This window comes from Lagenorhynchus albirostris, chromosome 19, assembly GCF_949774975.1.
Source record: "Lagenorhynchus albirostris chromosome 19, mLagAlb1.1, whole genome shotgun sequence".
NCBI lineage: Eukaryota > Metazoa > Chordata > Mammalia > Artiodactyla > Delphinidae > Lagenorhynchus > Lagenorhynchus albirostris.
The window spans coordinates 10,673,551-10,691,981 of NC_083113.1; the positions used below are offsets into that span (position 1 = coordinate 10,673,551).

At 53.5% G+C, this 18,431-nt stretch overlaps 2 protein-coding genes across 3 annotated transcripts in view; one reads left to right on the plus strand and one right to left on the minus strand.

The window, feature by feature from the left end:
• Nucleotides 1-5,882: 5,882 nt before the first annotated feature.
• Nucleotides 5,883-12,294, minus strand: FOXA3 (forkhead box A3). Its single transcript, XM_060131356.1, has 2 exons — nucleotides 12,226-12,294; nucleotides 5,883-6,866 (listed from the first exon to the last, which is right to left on the minus strand). The coding sequence occupies exons 1-2, from the start codon at nucleotides 12,292-12,294 to the stop codon at nucleotides 5,883-5,885; spliced, it is 1,053 nt and encodes a 350-aa protein (XP_059987339.1).
• A 972-nt stretch (nucleotides 12,295-13,266) lies between these two features.
• Nucleotides 13,267-18,431, plus strand: part of SYMPK (symplekin scaffold protein) — a 35,824-nt gene continuing 30,659 nt past the window's right edge. For both annotated transcript variants that reach the window (XM_060129671.1, XM_060129672.1), the window contains exons 1-3: nucleotides 13,267-13,377; nucleotides 17,454-17,577; nucleotides 17,722-17,787. In XM_060129671.1, coding sequence (XP_059985654.1) covers nucleotides 17,473-17,577; nucleotides 17,722-17,787 — 171 coding nt within the window. In that variant the 5' untranslated portion in view covers nucleotides 13,267-13,377; nucleotides 17,454-17,472. The remainder of the gene's footprint in view (nucleotides 13,378-17,453; nucleotides 17,578-17,721; nucleotides 17,788-18,431) is intronic.

Consider the following 18,431-nt stretch of genomic DNA (forward strand, 5'->3'; position numbering starts at 1 on the left):
CCCGTGCGCCACAACTGCTGAGCCCACGTACCTGGAGCCCATGCTCCACGGCAGGAGAGGCCACCGCAGTGAGAAGCCCGCACGCTGCAACTAGAGAAAGCCCACGTGCAGCAATAAAAAAAAAAAAAACCCAACGCAGCCAAAAATAAAATAAAATAAATAAATTTATATAAAAAAAAACTGAGATAAAACTAAGGGAGGTGAGTGAGTGAGCCACGGGCAATCTAGGGAGATAGCAGCACATGCAAAGGCCCTGAGGTGAGAGCCAGCTTGGTTCATTCCAGAAGCAAGGTGACCAGTGCAGCTATGGCATGAGAGAGAGTCATAAGATTGAGGTCAGAAGGATAGTAGGGTAGGGAGCGTTGGGGGCCCTGTCTGCCATGGTAAGGACTGTGGATTTAGTTTTAATGGGAACAAGTAGAGGGTTTCAAGCACTGAGGGAAGGGATGAAGCAAATGAGACAGAAAAAGCAAGGAATCAGCTGGGATGGACAGCATCCCGTTCACCTCTGTGTCCAGGGCTCAACAGAGGGCCTAGCACAGATGCCCAATGACAGTGTGAATAAGCACGAGTGAATAAGACCCAAATCGACAAAGAGTCAGAACGACATTAGATGGATGGACAGACTCCCAGGGAGAAGCCAGGTAAGGACCCGGGGACGCCCAGGGACAGCAGACACAGACAGACAGACAGCAGCTCAGCTGAGAAGTCCTATTCCTTCCAGAACCCTCCCCACCCGGAAACCTTCCCTGCAGCTGGAAAAATTCCCCGGGCCCTCCTGCCCGCCTTGCCCTGTGGCGTGCCCACTCACACCTCAGGCAGAGGAAGCTGGCAGGCCTCACAGGAACCTTTCTGTGAGGGGGGAGTAGAGGCAGGCGGGCGGGCGGCAGGGACGAAGGGAGAGGAGTGGCGGGCGGGCAGGCAGTGGGCAGCAGCTACACAAAGGCCCCAGTGTCTGCCCCTCCTGCCCCCGGGTACAGATATAAATAATATGTACATATACCTTTAAATACACACACACACACACACACACACACACACACACACACACACACACACACACACACACACACACACACACACACACACACACACACACACACACACACACACACACACACACACCCCCCAGTGGGCTGGGGTAGGAGGCTGGGGGCCACACCTTCCCTAAGGACCCTGATATGGCAGAGGTCTGCTCCTGCGGGGCTTGGGGGCTCAGAGACCCACAGAGATAGTGACCAAGACTGAGAGGCTCGAGCTGAGAGGGACACAGGGACAGAAGGGCGAGAGAGAAACTTACAAAGTGCGAGAGACAAACAGAAAGAGACTGGCCGACTGCGACGCCGAGTTAGAAACCAAGACTGGCTCAAATGGAGACAGATCAGGAAAGCAGAGAAATCAAACTTCGCTGAGAAAAGACAGAAAAAGTCAGAGGTAGAGGGGCAGTGACAGAAGGAAGACACGGGTCATTCCCGAGAAAGGCAGAGCCACAGGGAAACCCAGCTGAGAGGAAGTAGGGACAGAAAGAAGCAGAGAGGCCAGCAGACATCCAGAGAGGGACAGAGAGAGAGAGAAGCCGGCAGGCAGGCAGGGCCAAGGCTGGGGGCTTGGGAAGGCTGGTGACCGTGGGTGGGGGAGGGTCAGGGCACGTCTCCAGTTTAGGGGCACCGCCTGTGCAGCTCTGGTCCAGCCCAGTCCAGGGCAGGCTAAGGGGCAGGGAGTGGAGGTGAGGGAGGTGGCCCTTGGGTTCCGGATCTTGGTGTTTACCTGGGGCAGTCATTGCAAACAGGCGCCCAGCCTGGCCCATGGCAGAGTGAGGGTGGGATGGGCTGGGCCCCAGCTCTGGGCACCAGTGGGCCCGACACGCCCACCTGTGGCCTGGGTGGTGAGTAACACACACGGTGACACCTGGGTGGATGGTGACACATAGGGGGAGAGACACGGTGACACACAGGGACAGATATAGGCAGACCCAGAGTGTCTGAGACATAAACAGACACACAGAAGCCAGTGACAGAGACACACTGTAATAGACACAGTGACAGAGACCAGGACACAAGGATGGGCAAACATAGTGTTAGGCTTAGAGACACAGCAACAAAACACAAGGACAGAAGACACAGTGACAGACACAGAGAAGACAATGATAGAACAGTGACATACATGTATACCCAGTGACACAGCACTGCAACACCTACAGAAACCCAGTGAGAAGACACTGACACAGAGACGCACAGGCACACACAACACACACTCACACACTGAGCAGACAAGCCATGGAGTAACACAGAAGCCTGCAAACACCTTGACATTGACACAGACTCATAAACCTCCCTGGCTGCTGGCTTCTGGGGTGCCCCCTCGGCCTCCAGGAGCAGGGTGTGAGTGGCGGTGACCATGACGGAGGGCTTGGGACCCCAGGGCCCTGCTGTGTCGCTGTTGCCCCTCCTATGCTCTAGAATAGCGTCCTGGTTAAGGGCACTGGCTCTGAGCCTGGGTTCAAGTCCTAGCTCCCCACTCACTACCTGTGTGACCTTGGGCAAGTCACTTCATCATGCCTCAGTTTCCCCAATAATAAAATGGGTGGGGGGAAGGATTGGGTCTATCGATTCTGTAAGGTGCTTACATAACGCCAGACACATGGTAAGCCCTAGTAGCTGTTATTATTTATTATTATTATTATTTTCATCTCATGTCTTCTGCCCACAGGGGGGACCCTGCCTTGGCCTCTGTTTCCCCACTCACGGCCCCTCCCTTGGACTATGTCACCTAAAGCCCACAAGCCGTGCCCAGGTCCATCTGTCCCAGCCCAGGCTTCTCTGTGTCCCCATGGCTATCCCCCATCCCTGATCCCTAGCGTCCTCATGTCTGTCCATGCGTCCCATGTCTGACTGCTGTACTTTTCCATTGCTGGCCACCAGCCGGCTGTCCCTGGGGTAGGGGTCACACCTGCCCACGCCAGCCGAGCCGGTGGCCACCAGACACCCTGACGGATGGCCCCACCCTCCCCCCAGGACCCTACAACAACACCCGCCCCTCCGGCCACCTGAGGTCCCCACTGGGGCGGCCTGAGGCCTGAGCCTGGGGACAGGAAGCCCCAGGCCTGGCTGCCCTGAAAGCCTCTTTCAGCCTGGGCCTCCTCCCGCTGCCACCGACTCCTCCTGCGGAATAATATTTGGGCTGTTGGCCGGGGGGCGGGGGCCAGATCCGGAGGCCGCCTGGGAGAAGCCAGAAACCGCAGGGCTTCCTGCCTCGGGCCGGCATGACTCTGGGAGAGACCCCCAGGCCCGAGGGAGGGGGGTGGGCACCCAGGGAGACTGAGGGCCTTTCTCTCGACACCAGTTGTTTTTTCCAGGAACCAGGAGGAATTCCCCAGCCTGCCCAGGACAGCGAGGCTGGTGGGACGGCTGACTGGGAGCCAGCACGGCAGGGGGCGGAGGGGGGTGACACGCAGCCGGCAGGGCGGGCACAGTGACAGAAATAGAGGGCCTGGCCTGCGAGGTGGCAGGTAGAGGCGGAAACTCAGGGAGCTGGGAGAGAGAGACCGGAGGAGGAGGAGAGAGGCCAGAGAGCCTAAGGAGTGGGGGGAGGAGGACCCCAAGAGAGGAAGACCCAGAGCCCCCAAGGGAAGGAGGGAGCGATCCAGAGGCCCAGAGAGAGGGAGGACGGAGTCGAAGCCACGGAGCGGATGGAGAGAGAGAGCAAGGCAGAGAATATGAGAGACAGAGGCACAGGGCATGATGAGCAAGCATTTTCCCATAAACCAAGGGACAGACATAAAGGCACAGAGAGAGAGGTAGGGACATAGGTGACACTAAGAAACAGAGAAAGATGGACACACAGGAACTGGGAGAAACATCTCTCCCCCCCCGCCCCCCGCTCCCTCTCTCTGTCTGTCTCTCACACAAACCACACGCACGCACGCATGCACGCACGCACACACGCACACGCGCGAACATAAAGAGACAGCCTTTGGTCTTTGAATGACTGACTGACTAAATGAACGAGTGGCTAGAGAGCCAACAACCAAGTAAGACATGCAAACTAAGGAAATCACACCCGCTCCAGCGAGGCGGAATGACCTTGGCCCAGTCCCTTCCCATTCTGGGTCTCTGTTTCCACTCTGTGAAACGAAGGGTGTGAGGAACACAGTTGCGTTTCACAGAGCCATCCCTTGGAACATCTGAGCCACAGATATCAGACTCAGAGCCCAGGCAGAGACCTGGAGGAATAGAAACACCCAAACCCCAAACCCAGAGGCTCCCAGAAGCCCCCAGCACCTGAAGGAGGACCCAGCTCCTTTCCCACACACCTGCACGTGAAAGAGACAGACACACCAGGGCCAGTCAACACACGCTCACACACAGCCACAGCAGTCACAGGCACACAGCAAAGACAGGCATAATACACAAAAACGGACATACTTTTTAAAAAAAATACAGACACACGCTGATTCCCAGACATACACATGAAACACAAAATGACCCACAACGCCGATGTAGTCACACGTAGACTCTTTAAGGCAGCAAGTATGTAGACAAATGGACATACAGAAACACACATCCAACAGAGTGAGACCCAGAGGGTCCCAGGGATAGGTGTATAAGAGAACCACACACACAAAACAATAAAGGAAACACGCACACGAGTCTGATATCCCGAGACACCGACAGTAAGCACATACCCAGGGGAGGAACAGACACACAAATTCAGACAGTTGAGGGATACAAACAATAGAGAACACCCTGCAGCAGACCACAGGGACCTCAATGGCCGTAGTGATGTCCTATGACCCACAGAGGCACAGGCGCACACATGCAAACAAACTAGCACACACCCTGTCTCCTTCAGTTAGCACCCTGTTTGTCCCTTCTCCTCCTCCCTAGCTTAACCAAAAACCAAGCAGCCCCTGGGCTCCCTGAACCTCGGGGCTAGGGGCATGTGTCTGGAGAGTGGGGGTAGGGAGATGGCCTTGGTCACTGCACAGACACCTCCTCCTGCTGCCCTGGCCCCACTGCTGCAGGGGCTGCTATCTGTGAGCAAACTGTCCTTGGGGTCAGGGACAGCAAAGAGCCAAAGGTCAGGTCGATGCCTCCCCCAGCCCTTCCCCCAGAGGCAGCCAGCTCTTGGGGGCAGGAAGGAGAGGGGACAGGGGACAGCAATTCAGGTGTTCAAGTCTCACAGGGCCCACTCACCAAGGAAAAGAGACATTCAGTAAGAGGCAGAAATGGTGCCTTTAATGGTCATACACAGCCAGTATCCCGCTTCCCAGGCAAGAACCAGACTTCAGTAGAAATTCCCCACACCCTAACCAGTCCTTTCTGGTTTCTCCTGGACCGGAGCGGGGGATGGGCTCCAGAAAAAAACCAAGGAGTATCCTCATCTCCATCCCTCACTCAACTCACACCAGACAGTGATGACATGGCCAACACAGGGGCTGTTGGTGGCCATCATGCTGCACAGTGGTACACTGGTTATGTCAGCCAGTAAAGATGGTGGCCATCACAGCACCCAGTGGGCCAGCGTCACCACCACATCCAAAGGATCACCCAAGGGGATGTGCATCACAGCACCCAAAGGGCCAACCGAGATGTCATCCCAGACGGTGGCCATCAGAATACCCAATAGATCAACCGATAACATCAATCAACATGGCAGTCTTCACAGTACTCAACGGGCCCGCCAAGATGTCAATGGCAGTTATCACAGTAGCCAGTGGGTCAACGCGATGCCCACTGAGACGGCAGTCACCACAGTGAGTAACAGACCAGCCAAGATGCTAACTGACAGGACAAGCAAAGTGTCCCCAGGAGGATCAGGCCCCACGAGCCTGATGGTGTGAGCTACAGCCATACCCCACCCACCACGTTCCCACCCCCCTGCTAGGACGCGTTAAGCAGAGAGCGGGAATACAGGCCCTGGTAGTAGATCCCGGGCTCCCCACCCTCCGCCCCGTAGCCCCCAAATCCCATGTCCAGTTTGGGAGGTGCTGGTGTCTGTTCCGACATCAGGTTGTTGATGGAGAAAGGGTGGTTGAAGTTGTAGGGTGCATCCAGCTTCAGCTCCCCCGGGAGCTCCAGGCCAGTGAAATAGGGTGTGGAGGATGGGGGTGAGCCACAGTCCAGAGTCCCCACATCTTCCCCACCCTGGGCCTCAGGTTCGGGGGCTGGAGGCTGGGCCTGCGGCGGAGAGGCGACTGTGGCAGTGGGGGTGGTGGTCGAGGAGGCTGACCCCGCACTGTTCCTGGAGGCAGAGGTCCCGCCGCCCCCTTTCTTCACCTTCTCCTCCAGCTTGAAGCGCTTCTGGCGGCGCAGGTAGCAGCCATTCTCAAACATGTTACCTGAGCTGGGGTGCAGGGCCCAGTAGGAACCCTTGCCCGGCTTGTCTGGGGAGCGCGCCACCTTGACGAAGCAGTCGTTGAAAGACAGCGAGTGGCGGATGGAGTTCTGCCAGCGCTGCTGGTTCTCCCGGTAGTAGGGGAAGAGGTCCATGATCCACTGGTAGATCTCGCTCAGGGTCAGCATCTTGCCCGGCGCCTGCTGGATGGCCATGGTGATGAGCGAGATGTAGGAATATGGCGGCTTGGCATGTGCCAAGGGCCGCCGGTACCCTTTCGGTATCTCCTTCCCATGCACCAGCCCTGGTCCCGGGCCCCCATACCCTGGGCTGCTGCCACCACCACTGCTGGCATCCAGGCCTGGGAAGGTGGGCCCCAGGGGTGCTGTGGGCGCCGGGGGCGCCAGGGGTCCAGTGGGAAGTGGGGAGGCAGGGAGCCCCCCCGGGGGGTAGGGAGAGCTCAGAGGGTTCAGGGTCATGTAGGAGTTGAGGGGGGCCATGGTGGGTACTGGGGTCACCGGAGAGTAGACCTATAGGGAAAGAAAGAGAAACAGCGGGTGGTGAGTCTCGACTCTGTTGGTAAGCAAAGGGTCACTGGACCCATTGTGTGTCCATCTGTCTATCTGTCTTGCCTCCTCTGTAAACAGCTGTCTGTTGAAGTCTCTCTTCCCCCACTCCTCGTGCACCTCCCTCCCTGACCCCATCCCCCCACGCTCCCATATACTGAAGCTCACACTTTAAGTGGTTCTCAAAGTGTGGTCCAGGACACCCTGGAGAGTCTCCAAGACTTTTTTGGGGGGAGTCTCCAAAACTATTTTCATATAATGAAAGATATAAGATATGACTAGCCTTTTTCACTCTCTTTCCCTCATGAGCGTACAGCAGAGATTTCCAGAGGCCACATGACAGGTGATATTGCAATAGACCAAATGTAGAAGCAGCTAGGAAAATGCAGCTGTCTTCTACTGAACCAGACACTAAAGAGATCTGCAAAAATGTAACTGTGCCACTCCTCTCACTAAATGTTTTGAAATAGTTATTTTAATAAAAATACATTGCTTATAGTAACACATTGTTGCTATTTTAAAATGAATTAATGCCTATTTTTAAAACGCCTCTGTTTTAATTTTGAATGCTGTTAACAATCAACATAACCCCGATCAATAAAAACTGTTTGGGGTCCTCAATAATTTTAAGAGGGTGGACTTCCCTGGTGGTGCAGTGGTTAAGAATCTGCCTGCCAGTGCAGGGGACACGGGTTCAAGCCCTGGTCTGGGAAGATCCCACGTGCCACAGAGCAGCTAAGCTCACGCACCACAACTACTGAGCCTGCGCTCTAGAGGTCGCGAGCCACAACTACTGAGCCCATGCGCCGCAACTACTGAAGCCCGTGCGCAACTACTGAAGCCCGTGCTCCGCAACAAACGAAGCCACCGCAATGAGAAGCCCACGTGCCGCAACGAAGAGTAGCCGCTGCTCGCCGCAACTAGAGAAAGCCCGCGTGCAGCAACGAAGACCCAACACAGGCAAAATAATAACTTTAAGAGTGTAAAGAGGTCCTGAGACAAAAAAAAAAAAAAAAATCAAGAACTGCTGATTTATCTAATAATGGAATCTATATGTGTACTTTTTTTTTTGATGTGGACCATTTTTAAAGTCTTTATTGAATTTCTTACAATATTGCTTCTGTTTTATGTTTTGGTTTTTTGGTTGCGAGGCATGTGTGATCTCAGCTTCCCCGCCAGGGATCGAACCCGCACCCCCTGCATTGGAAGGCAAAGCGTTAACCACTGGACCGCCAGGGAAGTCCTTATATGTGTACTCTCTGTCCATCTAGCCATCATCTTTTAGGTTATACAATTACAGTTTTTATAGATCAAAAGCATTTGAAAATCAGAACTCACATATTTCTACCTAATATATGTCGTCTGTTTATTATATATCATCAAATCTAAGACATCACTTTGTAAGCTGCAGTATTATTTTAAGTATCAATAAGAATGGAAAAAAACACTGTCAATTATAATCCCTAGACACCATTGACTGTAAAACCCCTTCCATTTTCAGATATGTTCAATGGGGAGAAAATGTGCCTCTTAGCTCAGTGAAATACAGTAGACATTGCTATGTCTTTGTAAGTAACTATATAGTCTCTCAATTGTTCAATATTTCTTGGCCCTACTCTGTGCCGGCACTGCTCCAGGCACTTCACAGCAAAGGTCTGCTTTCATCTTTACAACCACACTATGGGGGAGGCACTATCATGCCCATTTTACAGCTGAGCAAGCTGAGGATCAAAGAAGTTGTCCAGGGGTCACACAACAAGAAAGGAAAAGAACGGGGATTCTGAATCCAGGCAGTCTGGCTCCAGATCGGTGTTCTGGATCAAGCTATAAAAGCAGTGACCAAGACAGACTGAAATGCCTGCCCTCAGGGAGCTGTCAGTCTAGCAGGAAGTGAACAAGATAAGCAAGGAAAATAGGAAGCATGGTGGATGGTGATTTCTTTCTGTCTGCATTTACCCCTTTCATCCCGTCTTCCATCCTTTCTCTGTCAATCTTCCATCTGCCTGTCTGCCCCGCTCCCTCCCCCTGAGGGAGGGTGGTCTCACGGCACTGGGGGGGTGCTATAGCTCTGGTGGGAGCCACCTCTGCTATGAATCAGTGTGTCCCATCTCATTCCCTTGTCACTTAAGTGTCTGCACATCCAAAGGTCCAGAGAGAAAAGGGAAATGCCAGGGTCACTCAAGGAGTCAGGGGCAGGTGGTAAGCAACCCAGGTCTGCGTTCTAGTAGAGAAACTCTCCCCTCTCTCTTTCACATGACTTCCAGGTAGTTCTTTTCTCCTATGTCTCTGAATCTCCCTGCGGCTCTGTGTGTATCTGTGCATCTCCTTCCCTGTCTCAGTACCTCTATACTCCTTCCCTCATCCCCTCCCCACGTCTGTCTCTCTCCCCTCCCCACGCTCTCTCCCTTTCTCTCTCCCTGTCTCTCTCCTTGTCTTTCTCTCTCTCATCTCCCCCTCCTCTGCCTTTCTTTCCTTGTGACTCTCCCATGCCCCATCTCTCTCTCCCTCTGTCCCCCCCCCCATCATCTCTCACATCTTTTTCTCCCTGCCTCGGCACTCTCGCTGTCTCTCTCTACCCCACTCCTCTCCCACCCTGTTCTTTCTTTCCCCTTCAGCACGTCTTTGCATCTCTCTGCCCCTTGCTTCAGCACCACCATCTCCTCAGAAGCCTCACATTGAAATTGGAGCCACAGCTACTCCCCTCCCCCACGCACTGGTCTCCCCCCACCCCCCCACCCCGCCCCCGGGTTGGCTGGTTCTCGCCCCTCCCTAAGAGTAAGGGAAGAGGGTCCTTCAGAGAGAGGGGAGAAGGTGATGGACTCAGGGGATCCACAGAGAGGTCCTAAATCCCTCTACAACCCCCTACATTTCTCCAACTCAGTCAGACTCTCCTGTATCACAGAGGAAGACAGACTGGGACCCCAGAGCCCTTCTCTTCTGGCTCCCCATCCACCCGGAAGTCCTCTTTGAGGTCTGACCTCAAGCACTCCAGCTGCCCTAATCCACCCTAGGCTTTCACATGCCTGGGGCTGGGATGAACCCCCAGTGTCCGGGTCTGAACCGGATCTCCCCAGCGAGGGCGGGGCTGAGATTGGGGGGGAGGCCCTCAGGGGACCTGCATGCCCACCCCAGGAGGCTGGAATTTCTCCCCTTTCATTTCCTTATTGTCTCTGGAGGAGGGTGTGACAGGGAGCAGGGGGCAGTGTGAAGCTACAAGCTCCTTTCTAACCCTGGTCCCAGCCTAGGACCTCAAGCGGCTCCCCCCGCACGCCAAGAGGCTTTAGGTTTTCCACCTATAAAATTGGGGAGCAGTTGGACCTGCTGATCTGTGAGAAGCAGAGGCCAGTGGGGATGTCTTAGAGCAATAACTTTCCAGTTTCCTTCCAGACAGGGAGCCAGCCTGGGGAGGTCAACATCACCCCAACAGGAGGGTGGGTGTGGTGGGCAAGAAGCAGTTTGGGGGCCCCTTCAGTTCTCAGCCGCTGAGTGAGTGCATGTGTTTCTCCCCACATTGTTCTGACCCAGGGGGAGGAGGTGGTTCGGTTGATGGGAAAGCTGAGGAGACCCTCACACATTATGTCCATTTCCAGCCCCCTACATGTCAACTCTTCCAAAATACTCATTCAAATGCTGACTATCTCTAGACTGTCCCTCAATTTCAGAGACAATTTCCACACAAATTGTCCCCTACCAAACGTCAGGTTTTGCCCCAAATAATGACTCCTTCAGCCTAGACCCCTGCAATTTACTTCTTAAGATATGCCTCCAGAACACTGATTTGTAGTTGGTACCCTTAAATCAGGTCCCCAGACTCTGAACTATGTGGGGGCTTCAGCCAGGATCCCCCAATACCTGGGAGTCTCTACCTCCAACCTGGTCTCTGCCTTCCCCACCATGTAACTTACATCTCCAGCTGCCCAGGCTCCACCTCTCAACACTCCCAATCCCTTCTCTGCACCACCCCACGTGCACCTCACACCTCCACAGCCCCAGGACTGGCCCCTCCTGGGCACCTTGCCAAGCCCCGCAGGCCTGGGTATTCAGGAGTCTCACCCTACAGCTTCCAACCCCAGACCCAGGACTCAGGCGCTCTGGGGCCCCTGTAAACCCCAGATCTTGGTCTCTTTGGAGAACTCAACCATTCCAGTCCCATACCCCACCTCAAGCCCACAGTCCCCTTCCATCAGAAACCCAGGTATCCAGACCCCCCATAACCCTCTGACGAGGACCCCTCCACTTCACAATGTTGACTAGGCAGAGAGCACGCTCAGAAGGAGTCCTTGCAGCAAGAGGAATGGGAGTTAGACCTGGGGAGGGACTTCCCGGCGGCTAGGGTGAGCGAATTAAGATACATCCCTGCCCCCTACTCCAGGGAAATCTTGTCTGAGATGGGACTGGTGAGGACATTAGCAATTAGTGGAGATTGCTGGAAGGTGGAGTGGGGGCGGGGATGGGGGGTGCGAAATCTGAAACCCTCCAGACTCCAACAAGGAGAATCCCTGCTGAGGGTCTCTGATAACAATTAAACCACTGAAGTTCAGCTGGGAGGGGTGAGGGTCATTAGTAGGGATGGGGGGGCGGGGGTGGAGACCGACCCCTCCACTGCCAATGCTGTTGCCGACATGCCCTGTTCTCAGGATCCCGACTCTGACCCCTATCTATCCGAGCTCCAACTCTTAAATCACCTGTTATTTCACACTCCCCAGACCAAGCTTCGTCTCTGAGCACCTTCATCTCTTATACCCGAGCACCAACCCCCATTTCTGACTTTGACGTAGTCGCAGCCCCAATCCGTATACCGGAACCCCAATTCTTATTTCTACCCCAGACCCCCATCTTTAACACTAATTTCTAACCCTGAGCTCCCAGCTCAGACTTCTCTTAATGGTGACCTCCCTCTCCCATCACTTAGTCCCTTATATTTTCCCCAGTTTTGAACCCCATTTCCTAATCCCCCAGCTCTGTCCGTATCCCGGAGTTCTGAGTCTCATCTTTGGTCTGTTAATTTTAATTCCTTGTACTTTGGGTCCCTGACACCCAGCCCTCACATTTAAGCTATGACTTGACCCTTGCCTAAATCTTCCTGACTCCCGTTTAAGCCCTCACTCTGACTAGCCTGCCTAAACCGCGCTCCCATGCATTGTCCCCCGTCCCTGACTCCTACACCTGGTCTCCGTGTCTCTAGTTCCTCCGCTCCCCAATTCTATTTGGGGCCCCCACTTGAGTCCACACCCCGGTTCTTGCCCCCATTTAGGCCCGCACCCTGATTCCTGCCCCCCCACCCCCACCCCCGCTTCCCGCTCCGCCATCCCCGAGGACACACCTCGCCCGCCTCCGGGTAGTAGCTCCACTCGGCCAGGTCATGGGCCTCCATCTTCACCGAGCCCAGCATCCCCCGGGCCTGTGCCCCCACCCGCCCCCGCTCCGGCCCGGGGGGGAACCAAGCGCTTCGGATCTCTCAGCCTGCACGGCCTGAGTTCCGACCGGCGCCCGTCCGTCCGACCGCCCAGGGTCCCAGCCTTCCCGGGCGCCGCGGGAGGCGGCCACGCTTTATAGCCGGGACATCCCCCCCCGCCCCCCCGCCCTCGCCCTCGCCCTCGCCCGCCCTGGGCTCCCCTCCCGCCTCCCCGAGGGCGGTGCGCCCGGTTTGGGGCGCCCCCTGCGGGATTGCGAGGAGAAAGACCTCAGGCGCCGGGAGCCGCAGCCCGGGGACGCGAGAGCTGGAGATGGCTGAACGAGTGAGGAGCTACAGGTGGGAGGCATTGCTGATACTAAAAGCCTCGAGGGCAGAACTCTAGGGCCCTTCCATCCAGGGGGTTCGTCATCTCGACAGGAGCAGGCGAACAGCCAGAGCCCAGCAAGACTGCCGCGGAGTAAAGGAGGCTCAGAGCCGAGTGGTCTCCATGGGTCCCGATGTGTTACTATAAGAACCTGTAGGAGCTCCTCGAAACCACATTTTCCATTGAACGGACTGGAAGACTGAAGCTTCTGATAGCTGGAAATGCTCCATACTGTGTAAATGGTCAGGACCAAGGGTTGAAGGGATCGAGGCCTCTGCTCAGACCCCGCTGAGGAAACAGACCACCTTCCAGACCTAAGAGCTTCGCCTCCCGGACTCTCCACTCTCTCTAACACCTGCCGTCCAGGGACCCAGAACTACTATGAACTCCATTTCCCATAAGCCTCTATCCCCCTTTCCTTCCCGACCCCGTCAAAGGACTACATTTCCCAGGAGGTATGGCTCCCGAAAGCCGGAAATGAATGGCTGCCCCGGCGTCGTAGGGAGCGAAGAGCGGAAGGCCGGCCGCGCGGCCGAAGGTAGGGGCGGGGTACTGCCGCAGAGTGGACTCCATTTCCCAGCGACCCTCCGTGCACGGCGCATGCGCGGTGTCACGGCGGCGAGCGGAAGATGGCGGCGGCGTCTGTGAAGAGGCGCTGCTGAGGGGGCGCGAGGGGGACGGAGGCCTGAGTCGCGGTGAGAGGGGGGGCGGCGTGGGGGCCCGGGGACGAAGGGAGGAAGGACCCTGAAAGGGCAGGGGCGCTGCCGGGGGGAGTGGGGACGCTGAGAGGGGAAGGGAGCAGTGACGCTCGGGACCCCAGTTTCTTCCCCAGTTCTGGACCCTCCCGTGGCTCCCCAGTGCCCTCAGGGCAAAGTTCCAACGTGGCCCCCAAGGCGCGTCCGCCCAGCCGGCCTCGGCTCTGCCTCCTTGCTCGTTCCTCACGTCGCACAGCTGCACTGGCCTTTCGGTTCCTCAGACTCGCCATACGCCTTCCCGCCTCAGGCTTTTTGCACATGCCGTCCCCTCTGTCTGCAACATCCTTTTACTCATTCCGCCTGGCTGACTCCCATTCATTTTTCGGGTCTGGGCACCAACGTCACTTCCTCTGCGAAGCCCTCCTTTCCCGCTCTCCGTCCCGAAATCCGCCTGTTAAACGCTCTTATAGGTTCCTGTGCCTTTCCTTCATGTCGCTTGGCGGGGGGGTCTCATTTGTTATTGGACCTTTATTTGTTCTGTCTGTGACCATGAGCTCAGCGTTTCCCAGTACAGCGCTGTCACGCCGAAAACTCCCAGTTAATGTTCGTTGAAAGATGAAAGATTTTTCGTGGGGCCACTCTGTGTATATGCGGGGAGTCGTCATATTCCCAGGTGGGAGTAGGGCGGTGGGACCGGGAGGGAAGGGGAACCAATGATTGTTGGTAATAGCAAAAGACTACAAACACCCCAGATGTTCTTTAGTAGGGAGACTGGCAGAGGAGGAAAACAGATAACAGCCACATAATAAAATACCATGCGGCTGTAGAAAGGAATGAGGGAAGGGGGGCAAAAAAGGAATGAAATATAGAGAGTGGGCTCCAGCATATATTAAGTGAAAAGCGAAATGAAAGACTGTTTATCGTACGCTCCCTTTTTACAGAAGAAAAGGAAATATGTATATACGTTTAAAAAATAAAGAAACCAAAAAGTGGAAGAGGAAGAACATGGTAAAAAGTTTGGGTGGATCAATGTGAAAGGTTCATCATGAAAAAGTTCACTGTGTTCTGATGGGAAACAGCAGTATACTGGATTGTTGGGAACAGACCTAGCAGGGGGAAGCAGTTCCTTTAGAGAGGCAGTCCAGCACAGCAGTGAGAAGGCTGGATTCTGCAGCCATATTCCTAGGTCTACATCTTACAGGTTGTGAGCCTTTGATCAAGTGACTTTACCTCCTTGGACTTCAAATTTCCTCATCTGTAAAATGGAAATTAAAAATAGTACTTACCTTGGAATCTAGAAAAATGGTACAGATGAACCTGTTTGCAAGGCAGAAATAGAGACACAGATGTAGAGAACAAACTTATGGGCACCAAGGGGGGGTGGGATGAATTGGGAGATTGGGATTGACATATACACACTAATATGTATAAAATAGATAACTAGTGAGAACCTGCTGTATAGCACAGGGAACTCCACTTTGCTGTACAGTAGAAACTGATGCAACACTGTAAAACAACTATACCCCTATTAAAAAAACAACAACAGTACCTCAAAGAGTTGGTGTTGTGAGGTTTAAATAAGTTGCTAAGTTACTATATGTGTTAGAATTGTGTCCAGCACATATTAAATGTTCAGTAAATATTAGCTGTTATTTTTCAAGCATTCTAGAGCCAAAGGGTAGGGATACTAAGCCCAGTGATTGTTGAAGCCCTTTGGCATTCACTTAGCAGATTTTTTTTTTTTTTTTTTTGCGGTACGCGGGCCTCTCACTGCCGTGGCCTCTCCCGTTGCGGAGCACAGGCTCTGGACGCGCAGGCTCAGCGGCCATGGCTCACGGGCCCAGCCGCTCCGTGGCATGTGGGATCCTCCCGGACCAGGGCACGAACCCATGTCCCCTGCATCGGCAGGCGGACTCTCAACCACTGCACCACCAGGGAAGCCCCACTCTGCAGATTTTTATTGAATACTTACTAGGTGCCAAGCTCTGTTCCGTGCTGGGGATAGAGAAAGTGAACACACACACACACACACACACACACACACACACACACACACACACACATCTCTGCCCTCATGGAGCTTATAAATATGTAGTGTGTTGATAATAAATGCCATGGAGAAAAATAAAGCAACACAGATGGGGACGGAGAGGAAATGGAAGTTTGAAATGCGATAGTCAGAGACCTCACTGCTGGGATATTTGAGTTGAGACCTGAAGGAAATAAGGAGGGAGGGAGTTGTGCCAGGCTGTGAGGGGAGGGATATCCCAGGCGGAAAGAAGAGAAGCCCTTGGAGGAGAAGGCTTGGAGGAAGGGGTATGATTGGCATGATGACAAGGAAGCCAGTGTTGCTGGAGCAGGGAGAGCTGAGAGGGAAATGAGGGCAGAAGTAGAAGGGGCCAGATCACATAAGGTCTTCTAGGTCTTGGTGAGGAGTTGGCTCTGACTCTAAGCAAGATGTGGGGATGACAGGCAGCAGGGAGACTAGGAAGGAGGTTGTTGGATAGTCATTCATTCAGCAGATACCTGTTGAATAAACTGCTGTGTGCAGTATATCTCTTAAAAGATGCACCTTTTTCACCCTCCTCAAATTGTTGTTAACAGTTTATGCAGTAGCCTTCTGAAACTTATCTACTCCTCAAAATAGTTCTGAGAGAGAAACACTGTTACAGAAGAGGCAGCTGAGACCCAGTGGTTTCTTGCCTCGGTCATTCTGTGTATACATACACAAACTTGACAAAAGTCACTTTAATTGTATACATTCTTCTGTGATGCAACAGGCTGTCACTGTCATCTTTTCATGAAGATAATACATTGAGATACATCTTTTTTTTTTTAAAAAACTATATTCTCCCTTTTCTACTTTTTGGTTTTTCCTTTCAGTTTTTTTTTCTTTTTTTAACATATACACATATTTTCCTTTGTTTTGTAAAAAGGGAGCATACAGTAAACATTGTCTTCACTTTACTTGCTTTTACTTAAAATGTGCTAGAGCCCACTGTTTATCAGTGTATATAGAGATTTTCCTCATTCCTTTTTTTTTCCTTCCCTCATTCCTTTTTATAGTTACATAGTGTTTTATTATGTGGATGTATCATAGTTTTTCGGCCAGTCTCCCTATTTGAGAACATTTGTGTTGATAATAGTCTTTTTTTTTTTTAATAAATTTATTTATTTATTTTTGGCTGCGTTGGGTCTCATTGCTGCACGCGGGCTTTCTCTAGTTGTGGCGAGCCGGGGGTACTCTTTGTTGCGGTGCATGGGCTTCTCATTGCGGTGGCTTCTTTTGTTGTGGAGCACAGCCTCTAGGCACACGGGCTTCAGTAGTTGTGGCTCACGGGCTCTAGAGCGCAGGCTCAGTAGTTGTGGCGCTTGGGCTTAGTTGCTCCATGGCATGTGGGATCTTCCGGGACCAGGGCTCGAATCCATATCCCCTGCATTGGCAGGCGGATTCTTAACCACTGCACCATCAGGGAAGCCCGATAATAGTCTTTTGCTATTAGGAATAGTGCTGTATTTAATACCCTTCTTATTTGTTAATTTTGCTAGTGTGACTTTGGGACAGATGCCCAATAGTCCCCCGCCCCCGGCCTTTTAAAGCACAACTCCATAGTAATCCAGAAAATGGTAGAGATATAATTTAATTAGGCCTTCTCTGATATATTGAGTACTTACGACGTACAGGACTCTGACTGGAGCTCCTCAGAGCTATGTTTTAGAAAGCTTGCTCTGGTGTCCAGTCCAGAGTACAGCCCTGATGGAGAGACAGGAGGCACTGAGACCAGTGCGTGGCTGCTCTGTGTTCATTTGTTCAGTCTTTCAGCAGGTGTTTGTGGTCAGCCCGTTACGTGTAAAGTACTGGAGGTGAGGCTCGGTACTCCATGAGGTACTGCCTCTGAGCTGGGAGACATCAGTCTCCCCCAGGTTGTAGCCTCATGGACACGTACAGTCTGATCCAGACTCTGGAAGGGGGAGGGGCTTCAAAAGACCCAACAAAGATCCAACAGGCTAGAAAGGAGGGTTGAACCCTTTGCAGCTAGTGAGGTAAGGTGCAGAGCTTGATCTGTCTTCTCCAGGGAGTACCAGGCAGTAGCCATGGCAGGCAGCAGTGGGGACAGCGTCACTCGCCGGAGCGTGGCATCACAGTTTTTCACGCAAGAGGAGGGGCCGGGCATTGATGGCATGACCACATCAGAGAGAGTGAGTATGGAGAGAGGGGTTTGGAGTGGGGAGGCACAGGCCCTGTCTTTGGGCCATCCACCTCTAGGTGGCAGAACCCAGGGGCGCCGTCAGGGCTGGGCTGGCAAGGTGAGTACTGTCACATGCCTTTCACCTTCCTTCCAGGTGGTGGATCTCCTCAACCAGGCAGCACTGATCACCAATGATTCAAAGATCACAGTGCTCAAACAGGTGAGGGGAAGGGGGTGATGCTGGGCTAAGCAGGACAAGGGGAGCCAGGATGCGAACCTCTCGAAAAGAAGACACTGGTAATAACACTAGTGTCCACAGTTAAGCACTTGGGATATGCCTGCCATGGTGCTCAGTGCTATTCGGCCACGCTGTCATTTAATTCTTACAAAAACTCTATGAGGCAGGGCTCTTCCCTGTTTTATAGAGAAAGAAGCAGAGTCTCAGAGCTTAAACTAGCCCAAGGTCACTCATAGCAGCTGGCTGAACTAGGACTTGAATGCTGGATTCAGACTCCAAATTCTATGCTCTTGATCCTCGTATTTGCTCTCTGCCAGGGTCCTGTCCAGTGGGGAAGACATGCAGGTGACCAGACAGTGAGGACCCAGAGTAGGCAGGGATGGGATGGAGGAGCCCAGAGGGGTGTGGAACCCAGAGAGAGCTTCTGACCCAGCCTAGCGGTGGGGAGTCAGGGAGAGCTTTTTAGAAGAGGGATGTCTGAGCTGAGACCTGGATGATACGGAGAGAACCAGGCTAAGTGAGAAAGGGAGAGTGTCTTGACCAGAGGGCATAATAGCTTGTACAGAAGCAAAAGAGGGCATGGGGAATTGGGGAGGCAGGTGGAGTTCAGAGGTTGGGAGGTCAGG